Source organism: Gopherus flavomarginatus, chromosome 6, assembly GCF_025201925.1.
Source record: "Gopherus flavomarginatus isolate rGopFla2 chromosome 6, rGopFla2.mat.asm, whole genome shotgun sequence".
NCBI lineage: Eukaryota > Metazoa > Chordata > Testudines > Testudinidae > Gopherus > Gopherus flavomarginatus.
The window spans coordinates 89,756,726-89,776,585 of record NC_066622.1 but is presented as its reverse complement, the minus strand read 5'-3'; the positions used below and the strand labels follow the sequence as shown (position 1 = coordinate 89,776,585).

Genomic DNA, 19,860 nt, shown 5'->3' with positions numbered 1-19,860 from the left:
GGGACAGATTTTGCTGTTCTTTACAAAGGATCTTCCCTGTGTGCTGAACTCTTATGGTCCAAATCAGCCTTGGAAGTTTGAACTAGCTAATGTAGTGGTGGAATATAGACAGAGGGTTTTGTGACTTGACTGGAATTTAAGAGATGTCTGCGTAAGTGCAAATTCTGCTACAGACTTACTGCATGACCTTGGGCAAGTCACTAACTCTCACCAGGCTTCAGTTCTCCATACGTAAAATGGTGATAATACTACTTCCTTTCTTCAGCACTTTCTCTTGTAGATGGTAATCTCTCTGGGGCAGGGATTATTTCTCACTACATGCATGTACAGCGTCTAGCTCAATACAGCCCTATTCTCATCTGGGGCCTGCTCTTGTAACACAACTAATAGTAAAATGCCTATTCTGCCCAAAGACTACCAAATATCCCAAGGTTTAGGGGGTAAATAGAGTCAGCTGACCTGGTTCAGGCTGATTTTACCTTGAGCTTTAATTAAAACAGTTGTGTTGACCTATTCTGTCTCCAGGAGTATATCATCATTATATATAACCAAGGGAAAATCTTGTTTATATAATAATGGAAAAACTGGAACAGCTGCAAAAAGTGCCAGTCACTGCAATGTGAATCTCTGTTACCATTTTTGGATAAAATATTATCCATTCAGTGCTAAACTAAATTAAATACAGGGGGATGTATGTCATAAAGCTCTGAAGGACATTTTTAAAAAAAGGAAAATAACAAACTAGGTTTCTTAGTAATACCATGAAAGTCAAGTAGCATATTATCTTGCCTAGAACAAATGATAGTTGGCATGCACCAAAGTCATCTTATACATGAATAAAAAATATTGTTATAGTGTCCTAGGCTGCTGCAGTAAACATAGTGGCTGTAGATCTTGCAGGTTCTCAATGATTGCTTCTTGACTTGAGGTTCTATCCTGAAGAAGAAACCACAAGTATAATCTCTTCTTATTAGCAACTTGAGGCCTGACTCCTGTCCCACTTACTCCATTCTGAATCAGGAATAACTCTATTGAACTCATCCCTCTGCATAAAAAACTTGAAAGGGACATCCACTCAGAGTATCTCCTGAGCAGAGACATTTTTGAAATTGCCTTAAATTCTGTAGTTTTTGAATAGGCAGCGGTGTGAACAGAAATGTGTTCATGTAAAAAGGGTTCCCAATATAATGTACATTTAAACAAACCTCATGGGTAGTGTGTCAGACACAGGACAGACAGAGAAGCAAATGAAAATAGGCATTTTTGCTGTTGAAGCAGTAGGGGTCTCTGATGAGGTGTATGAACCCTAAATGGCAACCACCAAAAATAGGTTAATGACAGTGCTATATTTGTAATGGAAGAGGTGCCAGGACTCAAGCAATTTTTTTTTTTACTTTCATAACTGATGAGGCAAGACCAGAGGTGCCAAAACTCCTGGCTCAGCCCTGGCACAAATTAAGCACTGGTTGATGGACAGAGTGTCTACCTCCACTCCTGTGACTAATTGCCTGAGTAGTAACAGCTGGAGTGAAAGCCTTCCACCCAGGCAGAAGGAATCAGCTGACAGAGAGGCTGAGAAGTACCCTGAGGAAACTTCTCTGCCTGGCAATGAACCACCTAAGGTACAGACCCAGCAACTCCCACCGAGGGTGAGGTGAGATTGCTGGGAACAGCAGCTAAGTGGATTTCTCCCCTTTCACCCTACAAGGTAGGAGAAAGGGTTGGACTATGTAGTCAGGCCCTTAGTTTAGGACAGGGAACTAAAGAATAGCCAACACTGGCCAGAAAAGTAGGAGAACAAGGTCTTAAAGGGCCAGAGTACCCTTCTGTTATCCCTGGATAAAGAAGAGGGGGCTTCATTCTGTAAACTCCTCCATGAGTAATCTCACTGAAGTCATTCGGTGGATTTCTAGGGTTGGGCCCTAAAGCAGCAGCAAAATAAAATACTTTAGCAGTGGAAACAAACATGTTGCTGTGCTAAGTACATTGATTTTCAGATTTCTAAATTGCTAGCATAATAATGGATAATAAAAAATAATAATGGAGAAGAAAAAATTTACTTGCCCTTTCAAATTTTCAGAACACTGTATCAACATAACTAATCTTTATAACACCCGTGTGTGATAGGAAGGTATTTTTACCCCATTTTATATATAACAAAACTGAGGCAGAGACTGGTTGAGTGACTAATTCAAGTCAACAAAGCTAGTTATTGAGACCCTGAGATTAAAACTCAAACCTTCCTAATTCCCAGTCCTGGATTTCATTCACGAAACCAAACTTTTCCCCCACCCACTGGCAAGGTGACTGAATCAACAGATTCCCTCCTACTCACCTTCACTCACTCTAAAGTAAAGATTTTACTAGTAAATTAATAACAATATTAACATGCCTGAAAAAATCAGTTGCAAATTTGGAAGCTGATCCTACAAATCCTTACTCATATGAACCAAGATTATTTTTGTGAGTCAGGGTTTTCAAGATGGGGCCCATACTAGAAATCTTCCTTGTTATTTGATTGAATGATCTTGAATCAAATATAAATATTTATAGATAAACATATTGAGCAGTAAGTGTAGGACACACTTGATGTCTGCTGTCTAAATAATGAATGACTAGAAACAGAAGATGGATAACTTGTTTGTCCCATTGGTGTCTTTTTGTACACAATCTGCTTTCAGAAAACATTGTACAACAAAGAATGACAGTGCTTCGGGACTGTTTATCGTTATTGCTATCCATTTGTTATTACCAACTTTATGCATCAGGGGAATAACTCTTTAAAAAATCAGTATATAGCATTCCACCCCACCGCCACCACCCCAAGCTTTCAGTTTCCTACAGCTGTTTTTTTTTTTCTTTTTACGCAAAATGTTCACATCAGCCAGGCCAGTGCTGACAGGGTGCTCTGTTGGTTTCTGCAGGAGATGGAGAATGCCTTGCCAGGATTCTCAGAATGTCAGGGGAAATCAGGAATGTCCACTAATGACTACACCCAGAATGTGGCTTTTGGATGCCAGGAAACAGTTGTGAGACTTCAACCAAGGTAGGCTTTAACTGCAAGAAATGCCAATGTATATGCTGCCTGCTGTATAAAATATTCAAGTTCCTGACTTTCATTGGCAGATGTATTCTTTATTTAGAGTCCTAGAGCTGCTTGCAGATAGTAAAGCAGTTGGAGATAACATACTTCTTTAACTTTAAATTTCCAGGCAAGATGAACATCTTTTCCCTCATCTTAATTCAGAACTTTCAATTCCCTGGGGCCAGTTTCAGAAACATCCTTACACTTTCCCCTCCTCCCTTGCCTCACTGATTCTCAGATCTATATTTCTACTGAGAAGTCAGGGAATGGCAAGCGCAGGCATAGTTTTGATAATATAATTCACTTAGGGATAAATCAGGTCCTGAATTCAGTGGAATCAGTCAGGTTCCATCAGGGAGGGGTTCCATGCAGTGCACACCCCTTGTTCACCTCAGAGCTCCATGAGGGTTCCCTGGGCCCTACACAAGAGGTATTTTCAGTGCAGGTAACTACACAGATTCATGACCTAACTCACCCATTGAATGGGGCACAGCAGCCTGGGAGCTACTGTAGCCAAAGATCCATAGCAGCTATGAAGCAGCACAGAGGAAGGATTCCTTTCTGTTTCTGCCTCCCCAGTGTCCAATGTGTTCATGTAGGTTATGTCACAAGGAGAAGATTTGGCCCTTATTGACAGGATTGAATTCAGTGTTGAAGATTACACTGTGCTGAGCCTGCAGTTCTTGGATCACCACTTTAAAAATCAGTCTGAAACACCAGATCTCTTGCTTAGAAGATGGCTCAACAACATTAAGCTGGGTATAATGGTTCTCTTGGGTGAACGTAAGAGGGACTGTTTTGTATACTTTCTTTGATCACTGTCTCAGGTGGCACCCTGCCTTTAGTACTTTTAGTGCCTGAGTCAGGAGACAGTACCGACCCCAGTCACTCTGAAGTCCCTTGTACAAACTGTCCATAAAAACACGCTGAGTAGTGTCCCTACTGCACATTGCTGGAGAGTACTAGCCAATCTATGCAAGAGGCCAAGTGGCAAGAGGAGTCAAGAAAAGAATCACTTTTTAGAGGGCCTGTAGGAGCAGCTTCCTGCCCCAGAGTGCTGGATGGGTCAGGGGACAGCTAATGGAAATATATATAGTGCTTTTCCCTTCTCAGGCACTGGTTCAAATTGGGACTAGGTTAGTAGTGAAAATTCTAGTCTGTTGGCAGTTTGGTGCTTTATGTGAAATAAGTCGATTGACTCCAGTTATGTTTTTTAGTAGGCAACCATCCCAAATGACATTTATTCACACTCTTGGGCGCAGTCTTAACAGAGTGACCGAGGATTTAATTGGCTTTCAAAGTGAACTGCTTTCAGCCTCTACTGCTGGTACCCTCAGTATAAGTTGATGCACAATAATGTGGGCTAGATCTATTGAGGCTTACGCTGGTCTAATACCTGAGGGTGGGGACTAATAAATTCTCCAAGGGACAGTGGTGCAAAAACGCTGCAATCTGTCTTATGTCAGGATGGCCATAGAGGGCTAGCACAGGCTAAAAAGTGAGTGCTGCTGGTCAGTGGGGGTATGTGATCCTGACAGAATCAGTGAGGGTGCTGATGCCAGCAGTACACCTTGGCATAGGCCTGTATCTCAAAGCTATTTAGGTGGCTAACTGCCATTGATTTCAGTGGGTGTTAGATAGCTAAATACATTTGAGGATCTGGGCCACAGTTCCCCTGGCAGGAAGCTGCTGCTTGCCTTCACTGTGCTAGAAGGAGGAAGTAGTAACACCACCTATTCCCCACTGAGGTGAGTTCTTGGGACTTAGCTATCAGTAGAAGGTGTACTTCATACCTCCCTGCACTATGTTAAGTGAATCTGTCCCCTGGTATCTAATATGTATCAGTTTTGCAAACTCATGTTCCATCTCCCAATTTGAACCAGTTTCTTAAAAGTTAAAAACTACTATGCATTTTCATTAGCTGCGCCCTGACCCATGTCCTTGGTAGCTAAACAATACTTAGGAAGTTTTTTCTGACACAGAAGCTTAAATGAACATATCACAAGGCAGCAAGGCTAAGAAAACGACTTGTTATGGTCATTCCTCTTGTTAAAGTTTACTTAAAATACTGAGCACAATGGCATCCCTCATTTCAGAATTCAGATACTTATAGCACAAAGTTTCTCAAACTGGGGTGAGCAGGCCCCTGGGCATCCTCGAGGGACCCCAAGGAGTCTACATGCTGAGATACTCTTCCCCCCTCCTTCAACTCCTTCCTCTCCCACCCAGGTGTGCCTCTAGCACACACAAGAATAGGCTTGCCTGTCCTGGCTCCCCACTGCTCCTGGAAGTGGCGGGCACGTCCCTGTGGCCTGGGCTGGGGCAGGGGTGCAGGAGGGGATGGGGTGCGGCACTTACCTCAGGATACTCCCGAAAGCAACCGGCACATTCCTCCGGCTGTGGCTCCTAGGTGGGGGGACCACTCTGCAGCTCCCATTGGCCAGGAACTGCCAATTATAGTAGAACTCCTATTAATGAATGGTAAGAAAAATATACAGTGTGCCTATTACAATCTTGCTAATGGATTGTACTACATCAAACAGTATTGTACATACATACTGTGCTGTTAATGTCCCTGAGGTCATTGATGAAATAAATTACTGAAGGTCAGTACACCCATACTCTCAGTATGTGGCAGCTCTGTTCATTGCTTAAGCACATACACACATACCTTGTTGATCAAGAGCCAAAAATAATGGTTCATTGAACCAGTCATTCATAAAATGAGGGTTCTACTGTTTAAGATCCTGTTTTCAATTGTTTAAAACTTCGAAAAATTTGAAGCATCTGGGCTGAAATATTCCATGGTGAATGGTTGTCTCAGGCCCAAAAAAAAAAAAAGGTTGTGGGTTTTTGTTTTTTTGTTTTTAACTTACAGCGAAATTGGTTCAGCTATTTCTGAGAATGAGGCTAAAGGAAAATATATTGTATTTGCCAATGTTAAAAAATTCTTAACATCTGTTTTGTTGAGAAGCTCTACAGTATTTCCAGCTCTTGCGGTTTACCGCAAGTCTTGTGATTTTTCTTAACGTCTCATAGACTCATAGACTCATAGGTCAGAAGGGACCAATCTGATCATCTAGTCTGACCTCCTGCACAAGGCAGGCCACAGAACCCCACCCATCCAATTTTATAACAACCCCTATCCCAGGACCGAGTTATTGAAATCCTCAAAAATGGTTTGAAGACCTCAAGCTGCAGGGAAACCACCAGCAAGCGACCCGTGCCCCACGCTGCAGGGGAAGGCGAAAAACCTCCAGGGCACCTGCCAATCCACCCTGGAGGAAAATTCCTTCCCGACCCCAAATATGGCGATCAGCTAAACCCTGAGCATGTGGGCAAGAGTCACCAGCCAGCACCCAAGAAGGAATTCTCCGCAGCAACTCAGTACCCATCGCATCCAACATCTCCCCGCAGACCATTGAGCAGACCTGTCTGGTGGTAATTCAAGATCAATTGCCCAAATTAATGATCCTATCATGACATCCCCTCCATATACTTATCAAGCTTTGTCTTAAAGCCAGGAAAGTCTTTTGCCCCTACTACTTCCCTCGGAAGGCTATTCCAGAACTTCACTCCCCTAATGGTCAGAAACCTTCGTCTAATTTCAAGTCTAAACTTCCTAATATCCAGTTTATACCCATTCGTCCTCGTGCCTACATTAGTACTAAACTTAAATAATTCCTCTCCCTCCCTAACGTTAATCCCCTTGATATATTTATATAGAGCGAGCATATCCCCCCTCAGCCTTCTTTTGGCCAGGCTAAACAAGCCAAGCTCTTTGAGTCTCCTTTCATAAGGCAGTTTTTCCATTCCTCGGATCATCCTCGTAGCCCGTCTCTGAACCTGTTCCAGTTTGAATTCATCCTTCTTGAACATGGGACACCAGAACTGCACACAGTATTCCAGATGGGGTCTCACCAACGCCTTATATAACGGTACTAACACCTCCTTGTCCTTGCAGGAAATACCCCGCCTGATGCATCCCAAAATCGCATTTGCTTTTTTAACAGCCGTATCACATTGGCGACTCATAGTCATCCTGCTATCAACCAGTACCCCAAGGTCCTTCTCCTCCTCCGTCGCTTCCAACTGATGCGCCCCCAACGTATATCCAAAATTCTTATTATTAATTCCTAAATGCATGACCTTGCACTTTTCACTGTTGTATTTCATCCTATTTCTATCACTCCAGTTTACAAGGTGGTTCAGATCTTCCTGAATAGTATCCCTGTCCTTCTCCGTGTTAGCAATACCCCCCAGCTTCGTGTCATCCGCAAACTTTATTAGCACATTCCCGCTCTTTGTGCCAAGGTCAGTAATAAAAAGGTTAAATAAGATCGGTCCCAAAACCGATCCTTGAGGAACTCCACTGGTGACCTCCTTCCAGCCCGACAGTTCACCTTTCAATACGACCCGCTGGAGTCTCCGCTTTAACCAGTTCCTTATCCACCTTACAACTTTCATATTCACTCCCATCTTTTCCAATTTAACTAACAGCTCCCCGTACGGAACCATGTCGAACGCCTTACTGAAATCTAGGTAAATTATATCTACCGCATTTCCTTTATCCAAGTAATCCGTCACCTTCTCAAAGAAGGAGATCAGATTGGTTTGGCACGATCTACCTTTAGTAAATCCGTGTTGCAATTCATCCAATTACCATTGACCTCTATGTCCTTAACTACTTTCTCCCTTAAAAATTTTTCCAAGACCTTACATACTACAGACGTCAAGCTAACAGGCCTATAATTACCCGGATCACTCTTATTCCCTTTCTTAAAAATAGGAACTACATTAGCAATCCTCCAGTCATACGGCACAACCCCCGAGTTTATCGATTGCTTAAAAATTCTCGCTAACGGGCTCGCAATTTCACGCGCCAGTTCCTTTAATATCCTCGGATGGAGATTGTCCGGGCCCTCTGACTTCGTCCCATCGAGCTGTTCAAGTACGGCCTCTACCTCAGTTGCGGTAATATCCACTTCCATATCCACATTCCCGTTTATCATCCCTCAGATCCTGGAGTCAAGTGATTACGTCAGGGATTGTCTTTTATTCTGTGTTTGTGCAGAGCCTCACACAATTTGGTCAAAGTGCATGACAAGAGCTCCAAGGCACTATGTTAGTACAAATAAATAATAATAAAAAGAACCCCAACTTTCGTAGTAGTAATAGTATTTTTAAATCTCATATTTTTAAAACTAGTCTCATGATTTTTTAGGACCTGACACATTATTTTTTGGATACTCAGGGTTGGCAATACTAGCTATAGCATGTCCATGCTTTGGAGCAGGGTTTTGAGATTTGGCAGGTGGGTCACCCTGGAGTCAGAGAGATGCCTTTTGTTGTCCCTATGAAAATCCATCCAACTTCGCTGAATTATAAATCTCTGAAAATCACTGTTTGTACATGTACAATAAAGATTTGTTAGAGGCAGGGCACAAAATTCTCTGAATATGCTGTTTCCACTGAGCATGCTCCATCCTTTCAGAGCTCACAGAGTATAATCTAGCCAAGGGCTGAATAGGACTTTTCCCATAATTGCTCATTCTGGTAGCCAGGTCCACTGTGGTACTGGGCACCAGAACTAGGAGTAGGGATACTCTCTCTCCTGTTCTCTCAATACTCCCTATGCTGGGACCCAGGCAGTTTGGAGGAGGAAGCTGCCTGACTGAAATGCAACAGGGTGAGGAGTGAGGTGGGGTGATGGGGAGAAGGACAAGTATGGGGAAGAATCAGAAGGGGAATGGGACAGGAGCAGAGAGGGATATGGCCCTGCAGGAGGAAATAGGAATATGGCATATGCATTATGATATGGTCTTTGATTGCATGGTCACATACTATTTTCCCCAGGTCAATGGGATTGGGCAAACCTCAACATTTTTAATAGAATTCAGTTCAGCTACCCCTCATAAAGGCCTCCCCTTCAACTCTTTCTACCTGATCCATATTAAACCTCACTCACGCTTTGAAACTACTGTTCCCCAACAGCCCTCTTAACTGTGTTGACCCTATTGCAAGTTCTCAGAAGGGCTTCAGTCTTTGTTGTGCTTTAGATGGCTTCTCTATTCCAGTTGCATATGCTCTGGGACTACTTTGGTTAAAGCACCTATGAATGCATTTTGCACAAATGATCAGAGAAATTAATCCAGATAATACAATAAGGCTTTAAGGACTCTGCTTTCCTGGTACTTTCCCTACCGCTAATTGCTTCTTCAGTAACTTGCTCAGTGGAACAACTTCCTCCTCCTCCTTCCTGTTACTTTCAAGGCCTTCTTCTGAGGTCTGTCACTGGCATTCTCCACTTCTTCCTCTCGATGCTGTCCTTTGACATCCATATCTGTTTGTAAAGCTTTAACCAATATCCTTACATTGATAACTCCTAGATCTGCCTCTCCAGTTGTGACCGCTCTCCCTCTTTTATGACTTGGATCACTGTTATCTCCTCTCCAGAGCTTAATTCCTTGCTATGTCTATGCTTGTTTCCTTTCCTTCTCCTCATCCTCTACTCTTAGCCCAAGCTTCTCATGTCTATATTCCTTTTCTGTCCTTCTCTTACCTGCTTTTATTCCTTCTTTCATGCAGTTGCCTATGCCTGGTAATCCTCTTTCTTCACCTGTCTATATGGTTGCCAATTTTCTATTTGCACAAAACCAAACACCCTTGCCCTGCCCCACCCTGCCCCTCCTCCAAGCCCCCCCTCCAAGGCCCCGCCCCTTTCACTTCATCCCGCCTCCCTCTGTTGCTCACTCTCCTCACCCTCATTCACTTGCTCATTTTCACTGGGCTGAGGCAGGGGGTTGGGGTGCAGGAGAGGGTGAGGGCACCGACTCGGGGTTTGGGCTCTGTGGTGGGGCTGGGGATGAGGAGCTTGGGGTGCAGGTGGGGGCTCCACGCTGGGGGGAGGAGCCAAGGGGTTTGGAGCATGGGAGGGAACTCCAGGCTGAGGCACGGAGTTGGGGTGTGGAAGGTGTTCTGAGACTCTGGGCTGGGAATGTAGGTTCTGGGATGGGGCCAGAAATGAGGGGTTCAGTGTATGAGAGGGGGCTCCAGGATGGAGCAGGGGGTTGGAATGCGGGGAGTGTGTGACAGGGCTCCAGCTGGGAGTTCAGGCTTTGGGGTGGGGCTCGGGCTGAGAGGTTTGGGGTGCAGGAGGGTGTTCTGGTCTGGGATCAAGGGGTTCAGAGGGCGGGAAGGGGATCAGGGCTATGAGAGAGGGTCAGGGGTGTAGGCTCCAGGCAGCGCTTACCTCAGGCAGCTCCCGGAAGCAGCAGCATGTCCTCCATCCAGCTCCTACATGGAGGCATGGCCAGGCAGCTCTGTGCACTGCACCGTCTGCAGGTGCCACCCACGCAGCTCCCACTGGCAATGGTTCTCGGCCAATGGGAGTGACGGAGCTGGTGCCTGGGGTGGGGGCAGCGTGCAGAGCCCCCTGGCTTCCCCTGCGCATAGGAGCCCGATGGAGGACATACCACTGCTTCTGGGAGCCGTGGAGAGCCCACAGCAGGCAGGGAGCCTGCCTTAGCACTGCTGTGCCGTCGACCAGACTTTTAACAGCCCAGTTAGTGGTGCTGACCAGAGTTCCCAGGATCCCTTTTTGACCAGGCATTCCGGTAGAATACTGGACACCTGGCAACCCTACCTGTCTACTGTCCTCCACTAAATCCTTTCTCAAAAACCATTTTTTATATAAAGCTATGTAAACATTGTGATATGTGCACTTATCCAAATGACTCCATGATCTTATTGCCTTTACGCTCATCCTTCCTCCACTACCCGCACTCCCCAGTGTTTGTTGTCTCTTAATGTTTGCATTAAATTAATCCTTGATCGTGTAATAGGACTCACCCAGGAGGACACTTACACTTGCGTGTTCACAGTTGCAAGACCATGAGCCTTAGTTTATAAACTCTTTGGGGGAAGGACTAGTGGTGAGATCTGTGCTGCACCTCTGAGCAACCCTAGGAGGTGGCTTTTAGCTACTTTTGCAGCTCTGCAACCATGGACTGCTCAAGGAGCTGGAGAGGCCTGCAGTATAATTTAGATAGCCCTGGGGTCCTGTCCAAGCTACAGCAGCCTCCCCTGAATCTCCTGCAGTGCTGGCCAGAATCGCCACAGCACTGTACTGTGTGGTCCCAGCCTGATATACCCCTTCCTCCCCCAGTCCCACCCCCAGCACACCCACGGTGGTAGGGCTTCTGAGAGGGTCCTCAGAGAAGGCAGCCTTATGCCTGTTTTCTTTAGCTCCTACTGGGAAATCCTCCTCAGCAAGTCCTGGGGCTTTGAGGGCCCCTCTACACTGCTCTGACTCTTTTAGGAAATGTAAAGGGGCCGGAGCAGGGGTGAGACTCTCACTCTGAGTCTTCATCTGTTTTGTTAAGCAGAATGCATCTCTATGATGTTATAGATGGTCACATAGCACAAGCAGGCTTAAAAACAATGACACTACCCAACACAAATGCTATAAACAAGTCATGGTAAGGAACAATGGTCTGACCTGACAATTGACTGATGTTATAGCCATAATAGCATCGTGAGTCAGGGAAAATATTGTTGGATTGTATTTCATTGCTTTGAGGGAATCAATTATAAATTACATTGTGGTTCTCTAAAATCCACTGCTGTGGATTAGATTCTCAGAGACAAAATTCCCGGAGTTAAATTTCCTTTTTTGAGTCTTTGTTTTAGGACATTCATTTATCTATGGGTAGAGGAAGAGGCAATTCTAAGTGTCTGCAGATAGGTTGGGTGTTTGATGGAGGTATAATCCCTGCTCATCTGAAAATACCTGGTGCTTTCTGCTTGCAGTATTTTCATCATTAGTAGAAAAGAGGTGTAATACCTTTGCTAGTGCAGGGTTGTCAACCTAAACAATCTGACTGAAAGTATAAAAAACTGACATCAAATTTATAAATAACTAATTGAAACACATTGCAGACTCTGCCTCATAAAAATGAGCTGCATGTAATAAACACCAAACTAGGAGATATCCCCTTTCCAGCATTATTTACTCATTCTTTAATCAAAATTCAAGAGGATTTCTGCCAGAGTGGAGAATGTTATCCGTATGGTTCACAGTCATGCTGGAAGGGCATAATGAGTAGGGTCCTGCAGGGATCAGTTCAGGGTCTGATTCTGTTCAATATCTTCATCAATTATTTAGATAATGGCATAGGGAGTACACTTACAAAGTTTGTGGACAATACCAAGCCTGAAGGGGTTGCAAGTGCTTTGGAGGATAGGGTTAAAATTCAAAATGATCTGGAAAACTGAAGAAATGGTTTGAAGTAAATAGGATGAAATTCAATAAGGACAAATGCAAAGTACTCTACTTAGGAAGGAACAATCATTTGCATGCATACAAAATAGGAAATGGCTGCCTAGGAAGGAGCACTGTGGAAAGGGATCAGAGTGGACCACAGGCTAAATATGAGTCAACAGTGTAATGCTATTGCAAAAAAAAGCAAACATCCTTCTGGGATGTATTAGCAGGAGTGTTGTAAGCAAGACATGAGAAGTAATTCTTCTGCTCTACTCTGCACTGATTAGGCCTCAACTGGAATATTGTGTCCAGTTCTGGGCACCACATTTCAGGAAGGATGTGGACAAATTGGAGAGAGTCCAGAGAAGAGAAACAAAAATGGTTAAAGTTTTAGAAAACATGACCTATGAGGGAAGATTGAAAAAATTGGGTTTGTTTAGGCTGGAGAAGAGAAGACTGAGAAGGGACATGACAACAGTTTTCAAGTATGTAAAAGGTTGTTAAAAGGAGGAGGAAGAAAAAATTGTTTTTCTTAACCTCTCAGGATAGGGCAAGAAGCAATAGGCTTAAACTGCAGCAAGAGAGGTTTAGGCTGGACATTAGGAAAAACTTCGTAACTGTCAGGATGGTTAAGCTCTGGAATAAATTGCCTAGGGAGGGTGTGGAATCTCCATCATGGAAAATGTTTAAGAGCAGGTTAGACAAACACCTATCAGGGATGGTCTAGATAATACTTAGTTCTGCCATGAGTGCAGGGGACTGGATTAGATGACCCCTCGAGGTCCTTTCCAGTTCTACGATTCTATGTTGAACGGGATCATAAGCAAGTGAGACTTATGTGGCAGCTGTGCCAATATTCATTCAGTGCACAGACAGATAATGAAGTCCCACGCAATTACCAAAGATGTTGAAGATAACACAAACCATGCATAACCTCTGAAGATGTAAAGAAGAGTAAAGTGTACGCGATTAAGGCTACCAAGCGGACCAGGGATCTCCAACTAGCTAAACAATCTTACTGTTCTCTTGTTAGTTCACCAACTTGTTAGCTCACCATCCTGGGACTGATTCACCGCTACATTTCTTCAAGTTCTGCACTAGTGTAACTCCAAGTCACTCCCATTGTCCATCAGTATTAAAATGTACAAGAGCATTTGTTTTAGGTTTATCATTTGCACTATTTCCAAGTGCACAGAGATTCCAGCCCAACGCTCACTTTTTAAATGAACAACAGACAGCATCTGATTTTAATAATTTCCAACTCGTTTTTGCCAGGCTATTAGTAAAAAGAATGAATGCTTAGATAAAGTGAAACTTCACAGGCTGTCCATCTGTTGAATCAAGAGGTTTTCCTGTCACCTGCAGCACGGGCATGGAACCTCAGACTGAGGCCACCCCTTTCCTTGCCATTGCTGGGAGGCCATTGGACAGGCTGCTGTGCAGAAACCTTGGTGCTTTCATTCTCCTTGTTTACAAGCACAGTATGACACAAGAGTTGATGATGTCTTGTGCTGTCTAGTATGGCTGTGCCACTAACTGTTCCTTTTGTTTGATGAGTTTCTTCTTTATGTTGTATCAATTATTTTCATTTTGAGTGGAGTTAAAAAGTCTAAACAGTTCTGAATTGTGTTTTTTCTTACATATACTACTAGTCAGTGGGTTGCCGATGCTCAACACCTCTCAGAAATAGTCCATTTTTATTTAGATGCCTAAATATGGATTAAAGAACCACCAGATTTGAAAGTTTGGACTCAGTCCCTGCTCAGTAGAGAAATCTAAATTCATCATGATACAACAAGTGAGGTTCATATACAGATAAGCAGTAGGGGGAATAGGAGAGGGATGATGGAGTGACAATAAGATCACCTGTTAGACCATGTACACATCTTGATGGAGTCTTTTCCTTTACTGGTCCTTTCCTCCCACTCATTTCTCATAGGCAAGACAGCAGAGGGTGAGTTTTAGGCAGGATTTGAATGCAGCAAGAGAGGTGGTCTGGTGAACAGGTTTGAAGAGGGCATTCTAAATTAGAGATTTGAGAAATTACTAGGGTGATGACCAAGTACTGTCCTGCTGCAGCCTTTGCATATCTGCTCAGTCTTTGGACCTGTCTGTCAAGCATATTTCATGAGCATTAAAGTCACTTTAAAATATTAAACACCAACTACCTTGAGGAAACTGGTGCACTCCCATTAAAATTGAGTTTCTAATACTATTGTTAGTAATTATACTGAATACTATTCAACCAGCCACAGATAATTGGATTTGGATTACTGGACAGTGCAATCTGCATCTTTGGGAGATAAAATGTATAAACCCTCCCTAGCAGTAAACATTGGGATTAGGGGATTACCTCTCTTTAACAAAAAGGATGGGAAAACTGTTGTGTGAGCACTGATGTACAATCCCAAAAATGTGCTCTTAAAAATATTCTTCACATTTTAAATGTGATTGGCAAAATTTTAAAAAACAGAGAGCAATTTTAGAGTTATGTGCTGCATTACTCAAAAATGAGATGGTAGTCTGTCCTTCCTTTGTTTATTACACCCTCTTTTTCAAGCTAAATAATATTTCACTCTTTACGGATCTATGGTTCTTCTTATCCTAAAGAATGGGGAAAAAACTCTGGGAAAATTCCAGGCTTGCCATGTATTTAAAAGATGTGACTTAATCAAGCAGTTTGGGGCTGTAGCTTGTAGATCATTGCCACTTTGACCATGAAATGTTTCCTCTCCAGCCAAAGATGCCTCTCTTCTCAGAAGGCAGTGGGTGTGTAACGATGGGTAGAATGTGAATAGGGTCTACATATGCCACTGCAGTTTATAAAGTAGCCACTGCCATGCTGGATGGGCTGCTTGCACACTAGAAATGTACACAAGCAAGCTGTTTTAGGGAACACACAAAGACTAATCTGAAGCTGCAGTGGGCCCTTGAAGAAGTAGTATCAAGTATAATATTTGAGTGCAGATGAAGGGATATGGACAAATTGGAGAGAGTCCAGTGGAGGGCAACGAAAATGATCAGGAGCTGGGGCACAAGACTTACGAGGAGAGGCTGAGGGAACTGGGCTTGTTTAATCTACAGAAGAGAAGAATGAGGGGAGATTTGATAGCAGCCTTCAACTACCTGAAGGGGCGTTCCAAAGAGGATGGAGATTAGCTGTTCAGTAGTGGCAGATGATTGAACAAGGAGCAATGGTCTCAAGTTGAAGTGGAGGATGTCTAGGTTGGATATTAGGAAACACTATTTCACTAGGAGGGTGGTGAAGCACTGGAATGGGTTACCTAGGGAGGTAATGGAATCTCCATCTTTAGAGGTTTTTAAGGCCTGGCTTGACAAAGCCCTGGCTGGGATGATTTAGTGGGTGTTGGTCCTGTTTTGAGCAGGGGATTGGACTAGATGACCTTCTGAGGTCTCTTCCAACCCTAATATTCTATGTTTCTATGTATTTTTTTTAATCCATCAATCCAGAGAATTTGCTTCATTAGTCCTTATGCAATTTTTCAAATATCTACAGTGTTTACAGCATCTACAATTAAAAGTTTTATTTTATTTCAAAATATGACATTAAGAATAACTTCATGCATTATCTGTAATTCACCTCTTCTGACCTTGTTCATAAACAACTGCTCAGAGCTGTTAAAAATTGACTCCACCCTGCCACTGGTAGGAGCTGTATTTATTTTGATGTGTTTATCCTTTTTTTTTGGTCATGTCCACAAACTTTGAAGATATTCCATATGGGCCTTATGTCATCTACATCACAGTAAGCCAGGAGTATCTCTGCTGAAATCAGTGGAGTTACAGTCCTAAGAAGTGTAAGTGAGATCACCAATCAAGCTCTTCAAATATTTACTCCGTCTCTTTATAAAATATGAAAAGTAGCAATAACACAGAGAATTACATTTTTCTTATTTTTCATGGCCTAGATTACATGGAAGGCAGAATTGTCTGCAATTATTTAAAATTTCTGTTAGAGCTTAAAGCAATTTTAATGTATGAGCTCAGGTGGAAAAAAAGGGTTTCACCCTGCTGCTTTTGAGGATAGTGGTTGCTTTGTAACTGATTTAAATAAGAGCAGAAACAGGCCCTAAGTTATGAAATTACATGTACTCTGTTGCCAGGTTACCATCAGTCAATTTGCGTTTACCTAGCAGAGCTATTAAGCTTAATTGTTAAAAAGGACTATGGGGTGTTTTTAGCTCAACATGCACATGTAACTACCATTAACATAAATGGTCTTCACAGAGTGGAAAAAATATTTTGCTGGCCAGGGTAACTTCAGGAAACATCTAGTGTGTGTGAAGAACACAGCTGTGAGAGAGTATTAATTCCAGTATTATTTTGTACAATACAAACAGTGGAATGCAAGACAATCACACACCTAAAATGCAGACAATAATACTAACTGAGACCAACAGATGATGCTTTAAGGGTGTTATAAAGTTCCCCCTCCCCCCATGCACCATTGCTCCTTAGACTACACGTACTAATGTTTTATCCAGTCTAGTTCTAAAAGACCCAAGCATTGGGGCTTCTCCACTTTCCTTGGGAGAGTATTCCCTAGCCAAATATGTCTCACCATCAGGATACTTTACCTGTTATTCAGCCTACATTTTCCTATTCTTTGTTTCATCTCATTATGCATAGTTATATCCATAGATATACTGTATCATATTAAATAATTCTTCCTCTTTGGTACTTACTCCTTGACAGCTGCCCTTCACGCAGTTATTGATCTTGGCCAGGCCTATAGACTGTTTGGAAATGATGCTGTTTTCACTTAACGTGAAGGTGGTTTAGAGCTGTATATTGTGGGACAGCATGAACTGCAGTTCAGCAGTCTCTCCTACCAGCTTCCCATAGAAGTTGAACAGGATGAAGGAGAGGATGGAGCCCTGAGAACTTCCATAGCTGAAGGGTCATGAAGCTCTCTGGGTACGTCTACGCTGCAATTTGATACCCGCAGCTGGCCTGTGCCAGCTGATTCGGGCTCACAGGGCTTAGACTAAGGGGCTGTTTAATTGTGGTGTAGATGTTCCAGCTTGGGCTTCAGCGTGGGCTCTGTGACCCTCCCACATCATTGGATCCTAGAGCCCAGACTGCAGCCCAAGCCCGAACATCTACACTGCAATTAAACAGCCCCTTAACTTGAGCCCCATGAGCCCAAGTCAGCTGGCATGGGCCAGCTGCAGGTTTTTAATTGCAGTGTAGACATACCCTCTGAGTGCAGTCAATTTCAGGGATTACTGAAGTGCTTAAAATTAAGCACATCCATAAATGTTTGCAGGATCAGGGCCTGATTCTGTCATTCTTTAAAAAAGAAATAATAATTAGAGCCTTCAATTAATCACAGTTAACTCATGTGATTAACTCAAAAAATTAATCACAATTAATCACAGTTTTAATTGCACTGTTAAATATTTTTGATGTTTTTCTACATTTTAATATATATTGTATTCTGTGATGTAATTGAAATCAAAGTGTATATTATTCTTGATTACAAATATTTGCACTGTGAAAGATAAAAGAAATAGTATTTTTCAGTTTACCTCATACAAGTACTGTAGTGCAATCTTTGTCCTGAAAGTGCAACTTACAAATGTAGTTTTTTTGTTACATAATGCCACTCAAAACCAAAACAATGTAAAACTTCAGAGTCTACAAGTCCACTCAGTCCTACTTCTTGTTAAGCCAATTGCTAAAGTTTGTTTACATTTACATGAGATAATGCTACCCTCTTCTTATTTACAGTGTCACCAGAATGTGAGAATAGGCATTTGCATGGCACTTTTGTAGCCAGAGTCGCAAGATATTTACATGCCAGATATGCTAAACATTCGTATGCCCCTTCATGCTTTGGCCACCATTCCAGAGGACATGCTTCCATTCTGATGACGCTCGTTAAAAAAAATGTTTTACCCACATTCTGCCATAAATTTCAGGTTATAGCAGTCTCGGATGACGACCCAGCACGTGTTGTTCATTTTAAGAACACTTTCACTGCAGATTTCACAAAACGCAAAGAAGGTACCCATGTGAGATTTCGAAAGATAGCTACAGCACTCAACCCAAGGTTTAAAAATCTGAAGCGCCTTCCAAAATCTGAGAGGGACAAGGTGTGGAGCACGCGTCCAAAAGTCTTAAAAGAGCAACACTCTGATGAGAAAACTACAGAACCCAAACCACCACCACCAAAAGAAAAAAAATAAAATCAACCTTCTGCTAGTGGCATTTGACTCAGATAATGAAAATGAACACTGCTTTGGATTGTTATTGAGCAGAACTCATCATCAGCATGGATGCAAGTTCCTTGCAATGGTGCTTGAACCTTGAAGGGACATACGAATCTTTAGTGCATCTGGCATGTAAATATCTTGTGATGCTGGCTACAACAGTGCCATGAGAATGCCTGTTCTCATTTTCAGGTGACATTGTAAACAAGAAGCGGGCAGCATTATTTCCTGCAAATGTAAACAGACTTGTTTGTCTGAGCAATTGGCTGAACAAGAAGTAAAACTGTGTGGACATGCAGGCTCTAAAGCTTTGCATTGTTTTGTTTTTGAATGCAGTTATTTTTTGTCCATAATTCTACATTTGTAAGTTCAATTTTCATAATAAGGAGATTGCACTACAGTACTTGTATTAGGTGATTTGAAAAATACTATTTCTTTTGTTTTTTATAGTGCAAGTACTTGAAATAAAAAATGAATATAAAGTGAGCAGTGTACACTTTGTATTCTGTGTTGTAATTGAAATCAATATATTTGAAACTGTAGAAAACATCCAAAATATTGAAATAAATAGTATTCTATTATTGTTTAACAGTGTGATTTAATCACACAATTAATTGCAAGTAATTTTTTAAATTGCTTGACAGCCCTAATAATAATCAAGTTAGTCTGGAAAGATTTATCTTTTATGGCTCTGATCCAGCAAAATACTTAAATGTTGGCCTAACTTTAAGCATGTGAGTACTCCCATTGAAAAAAAGAAGGCTAATCATGTTTAAAGTTAAGCATATCCATAAGTGGTTTGCTGCCTGCTGCTCGTGGTTTGCTGCCTGCTGCTCATGGTTTGGTCACCAGACAGGATCCCTATTGTGCACCCATTCTTTGAAGGAATGATCCCAGTTCCTTAGAGTTTTTTGGGTTTTATTTTTTTCCTCTCAATTAGTAACTGTGATAGTTTTTAGGACTGCATTTGTGGTATAAATACATCAAAAGTGATTCCAAATAAAATCACTATTACTCTGAACAGTATTTCCCTTCATTGTGTGTTTAAATGAGTTTGATTTCATAGAATATTGGGGGAGGAAGGGACCTCAGGAGGTCATCTAGTCCAACCCCCTGCTCAAAGCAGGACCAATCCCCAGACAGATTTTTTTCCCCAGATCCACAAATGGCTACCTCAAGGATTGAATTCACAACCCTGGGTTTAAGAGGCCAATGCTCAAACCACTGAGCTATCCCTCCCTCCAAGTGATACATAATCCTGAGGTAAATTTCAT

The 19,860-nt window shown here is 42.4% G+C and overlaps 1 protein-coding gene across 5 annotated transcripts in view; it reads left to right on the top strand.

The window, feature by feature from the left end:
* Positions 1-19,860, top strand: part of FAM13C (family with sequence similarity 13 member C) — a 239,252-nt gene that overhangs the window by 158,676 nt on the left and 60,716 nt on the right. For all 5 annotated transcript variants that reach the window (XM_050958586.1, XM_050958585.1, XM_050958584.1 and 2 more), the window contains exon 10: positions 2,925-3,046. In XM_050958586.1, coding sequence (XP_050814543.1) covers positions 2,925-3,046 — 122 coding nt within the window. The remainder of the gene's footprint in view (positions 1-2,924; positions 3,047-19,860) is intronic.